Here is an 11,807-nt window from a genome sequence, read left to right on the forward strand (position 1 = left end):
AAATTCTGAATGTTGAGTGCAACCTATTTTCAATAACATTGCCCCATCAAACTGATTTTATTCATACAATTGAGTCGTACAGGTTATAGATTGCATTAACAGTTGAAAAAGTACTTTTAATCACCCAAATTGCTTTAGTAGGCTTTTATAGACATTTTGCATCCACTGTGTAGCATTTAAACACACACACATCTACAATATTTCATTTTTACTGGATACCAACCAACATATTCACGAGTAAACATGCCCTTACAATGCAGTGCATTTCTCCCTCAAATAATATACTATACTGATAATACCTCCTTTGCATGGTTTATTTTGTGTACATTTTATGTGCTCATTTCTGTTAACACTCATATATGTGCCCATGATCACCAATTTTCTGCCCAATGATGCACTGGGTAATGACGTTCCAAGTTTCTTGCAAAACACTGACATCTTCAGGCCAAATGCGTAACTGCAACCTTGCGCGAATGCTCGTACCGGATCGCCATTTGTCTCTTGATGCAACTGATGAATTCATTTGTCATTTAAATTTCTGGGAGAAGCGAAGCCTGAGGCGGGTCTGTTTTCAAACCAAGATCTATTCTGAGCCTTCTCCATTGTCAACTGCTTTTCCTATGTTTACTCTGGTTAAATTGCTGCATTCGGGGGAAGTGGGAAGTTATGATTCCGGTTGTTGCTGTGACTAAGTCAGGGCTCTTTGTACACATCAAGGCATTGAGCACTTATAGGGTGGAAAATATGTATTTTAAAACATTTTAATTCCTTAATTCACCTTTAATCCACATTACTAGGATAGGCAAGTACCAATACCAGGTAATAATATCGGGCAAATAATGGCCTTTTTTTTAAGTATCGAGTAGTCGTGGAGGCTGTCGATACGAGTACCAATACCAGGTCGTATATCGGGCGAATCCAGTATTGTAGGTGTCGAGTACTCATGGAGGCTGCCGATACCGAGCGTACCCCCATTAGCGGAATTCACAGTATCTTACATAGATTCCAGACTTGTTCCAATAAAATCGAAACAATCGCACTTCATCATGAAGTGTTAAGAAGCAGAGTAGACGTCCATCTCCTATTGGCTGCTGCTACCTGGCCTTTTTACGCTCCGCCTTGACCCAAGGGTTCATCGTGGGTCGAATAAAGTCATTAGTGATGACTTGCTCGTCACCCAGCTTGCGCGTACAGCGCTGGACAGCCCGCAGGATCTTCACGAGTCTGCGATCCAGGGCGGATAGATGCGCTTCGGTTAAGATGGGCTGCAGGGGATCTTTTTGCAGAGATTCCCGCATCACGTCGCTCAGTCTGAATTGGGGTTGGACCAACAGCTGGAGCCTCAGTAGAGTTGAACGCTTTATCCTGCGGGACAATCGTGAAGCGAATGTTACTATATTAAAATTCATTCATCCGTTTTTGTTTTGGTTTTTAAAAGAAACACCTTAGCCCCGCCCCCAGTCGTCATGGTAACAAAAGCCGGTTGGGATTTCAAACTGCTATGAATATCCAAATCCATTGCTTGTTTCATGCACCAAATGCAGCTTTAAAAAAAAAAATAAATAAAATAAAATAAAAAAAATAAATATATATATATATATATATATATATATATATATATATATATATATATATACAGTATATATATATATACCGTATATATACCGTATATATATACCGTATATATATAATATTCACTTACATGCAACACTGAGTTAGCGGGGCAAGAATGGACATCTCATCTTGACTGTGCTTCCCAAATCTACAATAACATTAAGCCACAATGTTAACATAAGATTATACCAGCATTTTTTTTTTAAATGATTATTTTTTTCTTACCCTCTGGCGTTGTCCAAATGGAGAAGAAAGCCTTCATCACCGAATTTGGTGAAAATTTCATAGTGGTGTCTGTCCATGTTGCCTGTAAGAAAATAAATAGAAATAAAATAATAATAATTCTTATTTTTTTAATATATGTACTTTCTCGATCAACTTTATAAACGGAGGGGAAAAGGAGTTAATAGACCATTGGAGTGCGAACGTGTTTCCAAACTTTTGACCGGCACTGCGCGTGTTCCAAAAAAAGTGACAACTTTACCCATAAGAAAGTCAAAGACCGACATGTCGATGATGTTGAGGAGCCGGTTGCCCGAGTTGTAAGGATAAAGCTTCTTTACAGTGTCGCAGTATGATGGATTCACCTGCCATCTTTTCCACAAAAAAAGACCATTAAAATTCCAGGAATGCTTCCGTTTGGTCGCTCAAATTGTGGATTCTTACTCTTCTTGTCCGGTGAAGGTGTACGAACGTATCCAGGGGTTGGGGATGGAGATTCGGGGAGCGATGCTGAGGCCGGGCAGGTAGGCCGAAAGTGAACCTTCCAGGAGGTCTGGAGTCCCGCAAACTGCGTATTCTGTCTTGCACATGTACAGACACTTGGCGAAAAAACAGGTGTTGTTTGCTGGAACATAAGAAGAGAAGAAAGATTGGAATGCGCCGCCAGAAAATTCAATTCGCATTAGCCTGACTTCATTTCCCAAGATTCATCGGCACGAATGCAGGAAGTAGTTCTACTTCCGGTATGGCGCATTGTGAAAGTTAAACTTATAGCTATTTTAATTAGTTTATCGTATAAACCGGAATGTGACGACGGTGTGGTTGAAAATTATGGCCCAAATAAGTGTCTTTTTGTGACTAAAAAAAGCTGGACTTTGGTAATTCGATCTACTTAAAAAAATGGGGCTAACGACATCCGTCAGGACTTGGGAAAGGTTGTTGAAAACCGGGACTGCCAAATTAAAATGGGGCGTCTCGTCGTCATATTCGTTTACCTCTTCAAACAATCTAAAATTCTCGATATTTGGCTAGCCAGCTAACCAGACAGATATATCGCTGTTATTTATCCACTAGATGGCAGTATATCCCCGCTGAATAATCAAATGCACCATAGTCAAACAAACCGAGTTAAAAATAAAACATTGTAAACTTTCGTAAAAGAGGACGAAATACACATGTATACGGCATCACATTTGCACTCCTGCACGACATCACAAAACGAATCTTTGTTTTTGATTGTTTTTACCAGGTGAGGTGAAAAAGACAGCCCGCAAATCCTCATTTCGAGTCACTTGGAGCACTTCACCGGTGAGATTAAGAAATCTGCCGACCACTGGTGGAACTCTACGGAAGTCCAGGATCCTAACAGAAATCCGGAAAACAAATGTAAGAGCTGTAAATTTAATTTATTCTGTCATTTCAAATGTTTTTTTTTTTTTTTTTTTTTAAATGAAGTGCAGTTGCTGCAGAGATGACTGTCGCATCAATTCCAAAGCAAAAGAATGACGTCACAGTCCGGCTTGTTTTGGCCAAGGTTTCGAAAGTATGGCACGGGCGCCATTTGTGGCCTGTCGTAAATTTTTAAGGCCCGCGGCATAACTATACTATAAATGCAATTTACTGCCAAATATGTTCAAACAGTTCAAAAAGACTATTATACAAAAAATAGGCAAGTGCTCGATTAGGACGTGACTAAAATGAATTAAACGTTTAAAAGTTCAGCGGCCCTCGGAGAAAAACGTTTGTAATGTTTTCTGGATAATTTATCATGATATTTTGGCATGTTCCTGTTTTGGGTGATTATTTTATACATGAAAACAATACGATGACGATTCTGCTCTCGTTGACTGTTTCCGAGTGGATTAGCGTTTGAAACAAACAAGCCTTTTGCCTACAGTGAAAAAGTCTTAGATCTTTGAAAGCGTAGCGCCTATATTTTGACTTTCTGCGCAACTAAATGTCATTCCAGTGCTTCTGCATTCCAACTAAAGTGCCGTTGACTCCTCCGGCCACATTTTAGTCATTGATCAAACAATTCAAGTGTGACGCTGGAAGAATTGGAGAGAATGTGAGCGTTAATGAGAAATGCCTCAGGCAAGACTGAGAAATACAGTACATGAAAATAGGAGTCTCCAAAGATGGAATGTGTCGGGTTCATTTGTGTTAAGTGAGGTTTTGCGGCGTAATGACAGTCTGGCTGAAATTATAGTCACAGAGTGCAGAAATAAAGTCACATCTTTGTTGAATAGAAGATTTTACACCCTTATGTTAAGTGCCTTAATGATCATGCCGAGTGCTTCATCACGCTGCCTCAGCTGCTGTGCCAGGCTAGCAAATCTTTTCGTAATCTTATGTGTTGGCTGTGAAGTACACACACTGCAAAAAATGTCAAGACCAAAAACATGAAGGAAAAACAAATCTGCTGATAGGGTAAAAATCTTTTTCTTGCCTTGAAATTCTCATTCAAGGCGTTTTCTCTGATGGTTAAAAGAAAAGGCCAAAATCTAGTCATAAATTCTTAATGTAAGGAAAGTAAAGGGCAGATTTAAGAAAATAATTCTTATTTTTAAAAAATTCTCTATAGATTTTTCAAAATGTAGCTTAAAATAAGCATTTTTCCTCATTTGATCCCAGATTTAAGCAAATGGTCCTAATACACTGTTTTTCCTCAATACGTTTTCTTAAATCAGTTATGAATCAGAACATTTTCTGAAAATTATACCCATGCAAAGCTATAATTTTGGGGCTACAAGACACCCCCAAAAAATGACTTTATTCATTAAAACAGTGACTACAATACAGCATATTTAAGTGATTTATTTTAAGTGTTGAGTGTTGAGTTTTTATATTATGTGACCTTCTTATGAGAAAAAAAAATATAACTATATTGAGCAAAGAAATCTTAATAAGCTAGATTTAATGCATTGAAAGAAGTATTATTTTCTTAAATTTTAAAAGATCTTAAAAGATGCCGTTCGTTTTTTTGGACAAAAAAAATAAGAATTTATTCCTTATTATAGGCTAGTGCTTCTCAATTATATTTTATATTATATTTGTAGTGTGGAAAGGTTCTGTACCTGTCCAGATGAAAGGCAGCAATCTCCGCATTGTGTCTTTGGACATCCACGAAGAAAAAAACGTCTTCTGGGGTCTCCTTGTCCCTCTGCTGCCTGATAGGCAAAAGCGTCACTCACGAGCGTGCTTGCGATGGTTGATGAATGTGAGCTTACCTCATGGGTTTGAACATGGCCTTGCCAAAGTTCTGCATCTTCAGCGCCAGTTTCAGGTGGTGTCCACTGGGCTTCACCACTGGATAGATAGACACATTACCCTAAAACGTCTTAGAAAGGGGTCATCTTTAGAAGCCTGAAAAACCTGATTCGTGTCAACAATTGCTTCGTAAAATGTTGGAGCTGGAGGACATTAGTGAAAAACGATGCGGCATTTGGCATTAATAATGAATTAGAAATTGCATTAAAAAAATTTTTTTTTGTGTTTACACAGCGGGTCAGATGGCAGTAAAAATTGTACTTGAGGACCATCGAAATTAAATGGGGCTATCAAAGTCACATTTATGTGTCGTAAAGTAAAAAGCGTAACTATTATTGAAAATGATTGAGTAAATAAAAACTGCAGATATTATGCACTGAATTACAAGATGCTGGCTTTAAAACGTGAGTCAAAAGTAGTGGCTTATATAATCAATCAACCTCAGCAATACTTTGTTTTACTTATAGTGTATGTGACAGATGAAACCTAGGCAAACTTAGACAAATGTTACTGAAACTGTCTTCTATACAGTAGTTGTTGGGCAGGAAGTTATAAATGACAACCGATAGCCACCATTTGACCATTGCTAATTGCACTCTTGTCCCCTGCATTCTCAGATAGTGTATTATAGTCTAGGGTTAAACCCTTAGCTGGCTTTGTTTTCGTGTTACACTTATATTACTGTGTAACTGTAGAACCACAAGTATGGTGTTAAGTGTATGTACAAAAACAGAAAAAATGTATATGAATGCTGACAGAAGTAAACCAGCGCCTGACAAATGACGGACCACCAAAAAGTACAATGTCACCCTCTAGTGGTGGCGGAAGGTTGTGCAAAAACACAGACAGACTGACGATTACTATTTCATCTGGCTTGAAAAAACTAAAAATGTAAGTTGCCCTCTTTTGCATATTACTACGTCGTTAGGATTGAATGAGCCTAATATTGTCAGACAACGTTTACCCTAATATTTGTACATGGGATTGAATGCCTGAACTCTTTAAAGACGTATAATTATGTCTTTGGGATGGAATGAGTTTATGATATTAAAACATTTGAACACAACGTGGCACCCGAAGATACGTGGTATTTGGGTATTAGCTAAACAGCTAAATTAACTTTTGTGAAGCTAAGCAATGTGTATTCATTTTTATGTGTTGATTATAAACAACATAAAGTTTAAAAGGACAACGTGCGGTTACTGTCAATTTGAAAGTGAACTGACCTTACCTTGGCTGCAGTCACACGCTCCCTTCAGGACCTTCTCATCTTGAGTGTAATCTAGAACAATTCCCATCGTCACAAAAATTGCGATCTTCCATACATATGACAAGTGTGAATTTGCGAGCACCTGCATTGACGACCGTCATGTCGCTCATGTCCACGAGCAGCCGCGTAATGGCGGGCTCGCGGCGGGAGTACAGAGCGTGGCGACTTATCCCCGCGTGGAACTTGAGCCAGTTGGCGTCGGCGTCGAAGGCAACTTGGTGTTCGCTCACGCTGATGTTGGAGGCGGCCGCCGCTTCCAGGTATAATTTCGTGTGTCTGATGGAGTGAGGCATAGATGACTTTGGAACAAAAGTAATGGATTACTTATGTACTTAATCCGCTATGAACTAAATAAAATAATACGTTTTGTACCTAAAGGAATCTTTTACTTTAAGTTACTTAGTTCTAAATGTAAATGATGAATTTAGTACTTCAGTAGCTAACGTAATGAATTTCTTTAGCGTTCATTACCTAAACTAATGGATTACTTAGTACTTAATAACCTGTAATAATGGATTACATTAGTACTTATTTACCCATTAACTAATCACATGAGTACTTTTTGTACCTGAAGTGCCTAAAGTAATCAGTAATCAGTTACTATTACTATTATAATACCTAAAGTAATGGATTACTTTGTAACTTGTTACTTAAGATACCGGATTGCCGAAGTTACCTGTAATGAAGTATTACCTGTAACTAATAATGAATTACCTTAGTACTTAATTAGATATTAATTCATCACATTAGTACTTTTTGTACCTAAAGTAATCATTTACTTTATGTCGAGTTTAGTACTTTAGTAGCTGAAGTAATTGATTTCTCTAATACTTTTTTATTCCATCACTTATCCATTGCTTTAAATAACTTAGTACTTAATGCAAATGATGATTTAAGTACTTTAGTACCTAAAGTATTGTATTTTGTTATTGCTATTAGCTAAAGCAGTGATTACCTTACTACTTAATTATCAAATGTAATTGATCGCTTAAGTAATTTTGTACCAACAAGATAATAGCTTTAATACTTTTTTAGTGTCGAAAGTAATCAAATAGTTTTTGTACCTAATGATTATTTTACTATCATAGCACCTAAAGTAATAGATTACTTTGGAACCTTTGGATTTGTTTAGTATCTACAATAATGGATTACTTTAGTACTTAATCATCTATTAACTAGTCAAATGAGTACCTTTTATATCTTAAGTAATCATTTACTTCAGACTTTAGGCAACTTAGTACCTAATAAAGTAAGTAAATAAAGTAAAAGTGAAGTAAATATGTAGATAAGTACTTTAGTATCTAATGACGATATCGTCTTGTGATACTGATTCTAAAGTTATGTTTCAACCGTGCAGTCGGGAATGGGGAACCAGCCATGAATTAAAGCTCGAATGCTCATAAGTCTTCCGCCTTTCCACCTCGAGGGTTGAAAATCCTCCCAGTCTTGCTGAACGAGTAGACAGTCATCATGACATGCCAAGACTGACATCTTTGTCTCCCACGGATAAAGACGGGCGCCGCTTCTTTCAAAACCACGTGGAATCTTCAAAAAACTAGTTTTGCGGCGAGGACGCTGCCGTACTGGCTTTGCCCCAAAGCAAACACTCGCTGGTTATTGTCTATGCGATTTTACGGTTGTGGGAGCGCATCTGTTATCATGCGCTGATGCAAAAGCGTATTTATATTCCTGGGTGTCTGTCTGCGGTGGGTTGAACGCCCGTAAAATCAGAGACTCTGCCCCTTGACCGCAAACATGCTTTCGCAGTGATGAGGGGATTTGGGATCGTTTGAAACATTCTTCAGTAAACATCTCGAAATAGCTAACACGCGCGGATTGTCAACGACTTTAAAAAAAAAAAAACACCGTTTGAACTTCAACCTGTTTTGACTGTCGATAGTATTTTTAAAATATGCACTCTTAAGTGTTCCAGTTAAAAAGGAACAAAGAAAATTGCACTGCTAAAAAAAATAAATAAATACGCCCAGAAGAGAGGACCACTTGGTGAAAACGCAAATTTAACAAGAGAGCGAGAAAAAGTCACAGCCATGGAGAGCCACCAAGAAATTATTTTGAAGAAAGTGATGTTGATTCAATTCCCATGTTGTTTTCTACAATATTCACAATTTTAAAGTGTGAAATACAGAACAAAACTGAATTTTGTGATTTCTTAAAATGGGGGCTTCTGGAGCTATAGATTTCTTTGGGAAAAAAAATTGTAGAAAATAAAAATAGAGATAATAATAATTAAATAATAATAATTAAATAATAATTATGACCTCGGTTTTTTGCATATTTTTTTCTCAATGTACAAATGTGTATATATATATATATATATATATATATATATATATATATATATATATATATATATATATATACACTTATTAAATATATTATATTATATTATATTATATTATATTATATTATATTATATTATATTATATTATATTATATTATATTATATTATATTATATATACCAGTTTTCGTAAATATCCCAAGCCATTTTTATTTGTTTGGGCGGGGCCGGTGCGGAGTGCAGAATAAGCAAAGAATTCTTTGAAATACATCAAAAAAAGGTAAATAACATTTTGGGGGTGTTTAGGGTAATAAATTAACGTAATATGGTTAATAGCTCCTAAATAGTTGTATTTCCATGAGATGGGTATTTTAACCTTTGTAGAAGCATATGCTTCATTCGTAGACCAAACTAACTTTTTGAGTTGTCCTGATGATTTAGTTTCTTAATCTTTGATGAGTTAACGTCAGAAAAATCTCCATTTTGCCGTATTGATAGCAACAGGTGCGGTGCATGCACACAGATTAATTGGACCTTGTTCTGTCAAGAGTCTTGAAGGAGATGAAACCATTTTAGACCATTGAGGTCATTTATCAATCCGAATTGTAAGAAGACAAAAGCTGACCTTTCCCATCTTGACACTTTCTTCCTGTAGTTGTCCTTCAGCTGATCCACTTGGAGCAGCCGGTCCTCTGGTCCCAAAACGGGATCCTGGACGTTATACAGAGGATGGGCGAACAACCTGTCCAACTTGGACCCCCCATGGCTCAATCCGGAAGAGTCCACGTCCTGGAGCGTGAAAGAAGTCCAGTTGGAGAACTGAGTGGAGTTGCTGGGGCGGCACGGACAAAAGTGTCCCCGTCCTCCGGTGTTGCGCAGCTTCGGCAGGAGGATGAAGTAGAGGTCGGCGGAGAAGATGGCGGTGAGGATTACGGCCAAGAAAAGACGGTCTTTTCTCATTCTTGACGAGGGAAGATGAAAGAGTTGGTGGCAGGGGCTCGCTGACATCGCCGCATGCTGGGACTTCCACGTGCGTCCTCTCCGGCGCGACGGCCTGGCTGCTTCCCGTCAACTGCTGCACTGAGAGTGAGGGAGGGAGGAACTTTGAGTGGGTAGAGTGAGGGAGAGAGAGGAAGGGGTGGAGATGACTCCGCGCAGGTATGTAAACACCCATTAGGATCCTTCTACGGCCGCGCGTATGATTTGCCGTCTCGCTGTAGATAATTGAGCGACTGCATGTTAGGGTGTCTTTGTGTGCAGTTTTGCGGTTCCAAGTTTGCCTTCTAGTCATTTCCGCTGTGTTGTGTGCATTTGTGCAGTAGAAGTTCTTGTACCGGGATTGTTTATTTATTTTGGTCCAATCTTTTAATCTTTAATGTCATATCAAAGGGAAAGCATGAAAGCAAACACCAGGGAGCTGAAATTTCACCCAGATGATGACAATATGTGCAGTTTTAACTTGGCACGACTAGTTAGTAATCAGAATACCAGGAGTGTGTCATCCCCAAAATATTGCAAGAATGATGTGGAAGAAAATGACCCAAAACGGTCAAATTACTGCACAAGGGACACGCCCATTCCTAAATGAAACAACAGTCAATTGAAAAGACATATTTTTACATTTATCACTCCAGACACAGAATACAGTGTTTATTTATATAATTGTAATTTATATTTAAGTACTGACAGATTACATTTGGTATATAAATACTTATGTGATTATTTACTATTACTTTACTAGTTACTTTACTAAAAGTAACTAAAATTATTGATTACCGTAGTACTGTACTTACCTACCTAAAGTAATTAACTACCTTAGAACTTAGCTAACTAACGTAATTGATTACTTTAGTGCTTATTTATCTAATGCCATCAATTACTTTTGTACTTAATTACCTTAAAGTATCTCACCTAGAATGATTACTTTAGTACTTACTTACTTATATAGTAGTTAATTATCTTAGAACTCAGTTACCCTAAAGTAATTGATTACATTAGTGCAAAATGAATTACCTAAAGTAGTTATTTACTTGAATACTCAAATACCTAAAGTAAGTGATTACTTTAGTGCTTATTCATCTAATGTAATCAATGACTTTAGTATTTAATTACCCATCTTAATTATGAGTAAACTCATTCACTCCCAAAAACGTTTTTATACATTATTTTAAGAGCTTAATAATCTCAATTTTCACTAGCCATTTTAAGACTGTCCTTTAGTCAAACAAGAAAAAAAGAAAATAGTACAAAAATGTCTATCTTAATTAATTAATTTAATCAAAATCAAAATGTATCATTGCTCTAACTGATGTATGAAAGGTATGAAAGACTGCTGCAGTGTTGTGTTTTTTGGCTAAGTGAAGAGAACATGAAAAAAACATGAGAAAAAAAAACTCAAACTACAGTAATACTAAAACAAATAAAAACTCCAATCTGGAAAAATTCAAATGCAGGTTTGCCGCTCAGTTTCACATAGTCAAGAAAATCTCCCTCCCTTCACTTACAGGCAGGCCATCTTTTTTTGACCCTTCCCCGGCCTGTTTCTTAAGAAAACACTCAGCTTGTTAGTTATGTCGGCTCGTTCTATCCCTCAGCTCTTTTAAATTGAGCTCACGGAGATCTTGCGCAGTGCAACTGCACATGTGTTGTTGTGGTATTTTGGAATATTCCTCGTCTGTTTGGGTTGTTTGTTCGCCCCGTGTTGGTGGGTGTGGGTGGAGAGAAAAAAAAAAAAACATACGTCAGTGTCTGGGAGTTGTTTTATTCTTTCTGGAGGGAAAACACAGTGAGAAGAGCATGCCAATGAAACACATCAGAACGCTCGGATTTTTCCTGCACAAACACACATCCTGTTAATACAGGAAGTGAGTGGGTGTGTTTGCTGTAAATTTTCATAACTTAATGACAGAATTCAGTTTCTTCTTTATTTTCAGAATGATGTATTTGTTACTGATCAGGTTATGTGCCTAAAGCGGAAAATATGACGCGAGCTTGGTAATCGGAAGGAATGCCCACCCTGCAGTGCTGAGAGAGTTATCGTCGGGTACCCACTAATTAAAGATGAAATCTAAAATATCATTATGTGGTTTATGTGCTTTTATAGAGGAGAAATTCCGGCGCTTTTCTTGCAT

At 37.4% G+C, this 11,807-nt stretch overlaps 1 protein-coding gene across 1 annotated transcript; it reads right to left on the reverse strand.

Moving 5' to 3' along the window:
* Window positions 1-129: 129 nt before the first annotated feature.
* On the reverse strand, window positions 130-9,746 carry fam20a (FAM20A golgi associated secretory pathway pseudokinase). Its single transcript, XM_088439871.1, has 11 exons — window positions 9,302-9,746; window positions 6,459-6,652; window positions 6,338-6,388; window positions 5,067-5,145; window positions 4,914-5,006; window positions 3,083-3,198; window positions 2,281-2,461; window positions 2,099-2,208; window positions 1,840-1,921; window positions 1,703-1,762; window positions 130-1,365 (listed from the first exon to the last, which is right to left on the reverse strand). The coding sequence occupies exons 1-11, from the start codon at window positions 9,682-9,684 to the stop codon at window positions 1,095-1,097; spliced, it is 1,620 nt and encodes a 539-aa protein (XP_088295997.1). The 5' UTR covers window positions 9,685-9,746; the 3' UTR covers window positions 130-1,094.
* Window positions 9,747-11,807: the final 2,061 nt, after the last annotated feature.

The sequence above is a fragment of the Hippichthys cyanospilos genome, chromosome 17, assembly GCF_059441005.1.
Source record: "Hippichthys cyanospilos isolate Australia breed blue-spotted pipefish chromosome 17, RoL_Hcya_1.0, whole genome shotgun sequence".
In the NCBI taxonomy this organism is placed as follows: Eukaryota; Metazoa; Chordata; class Actinopteri; order Syngnathiformes; family Syngnathidae; genus Hippichthys; species Hippichthys cyanospilos.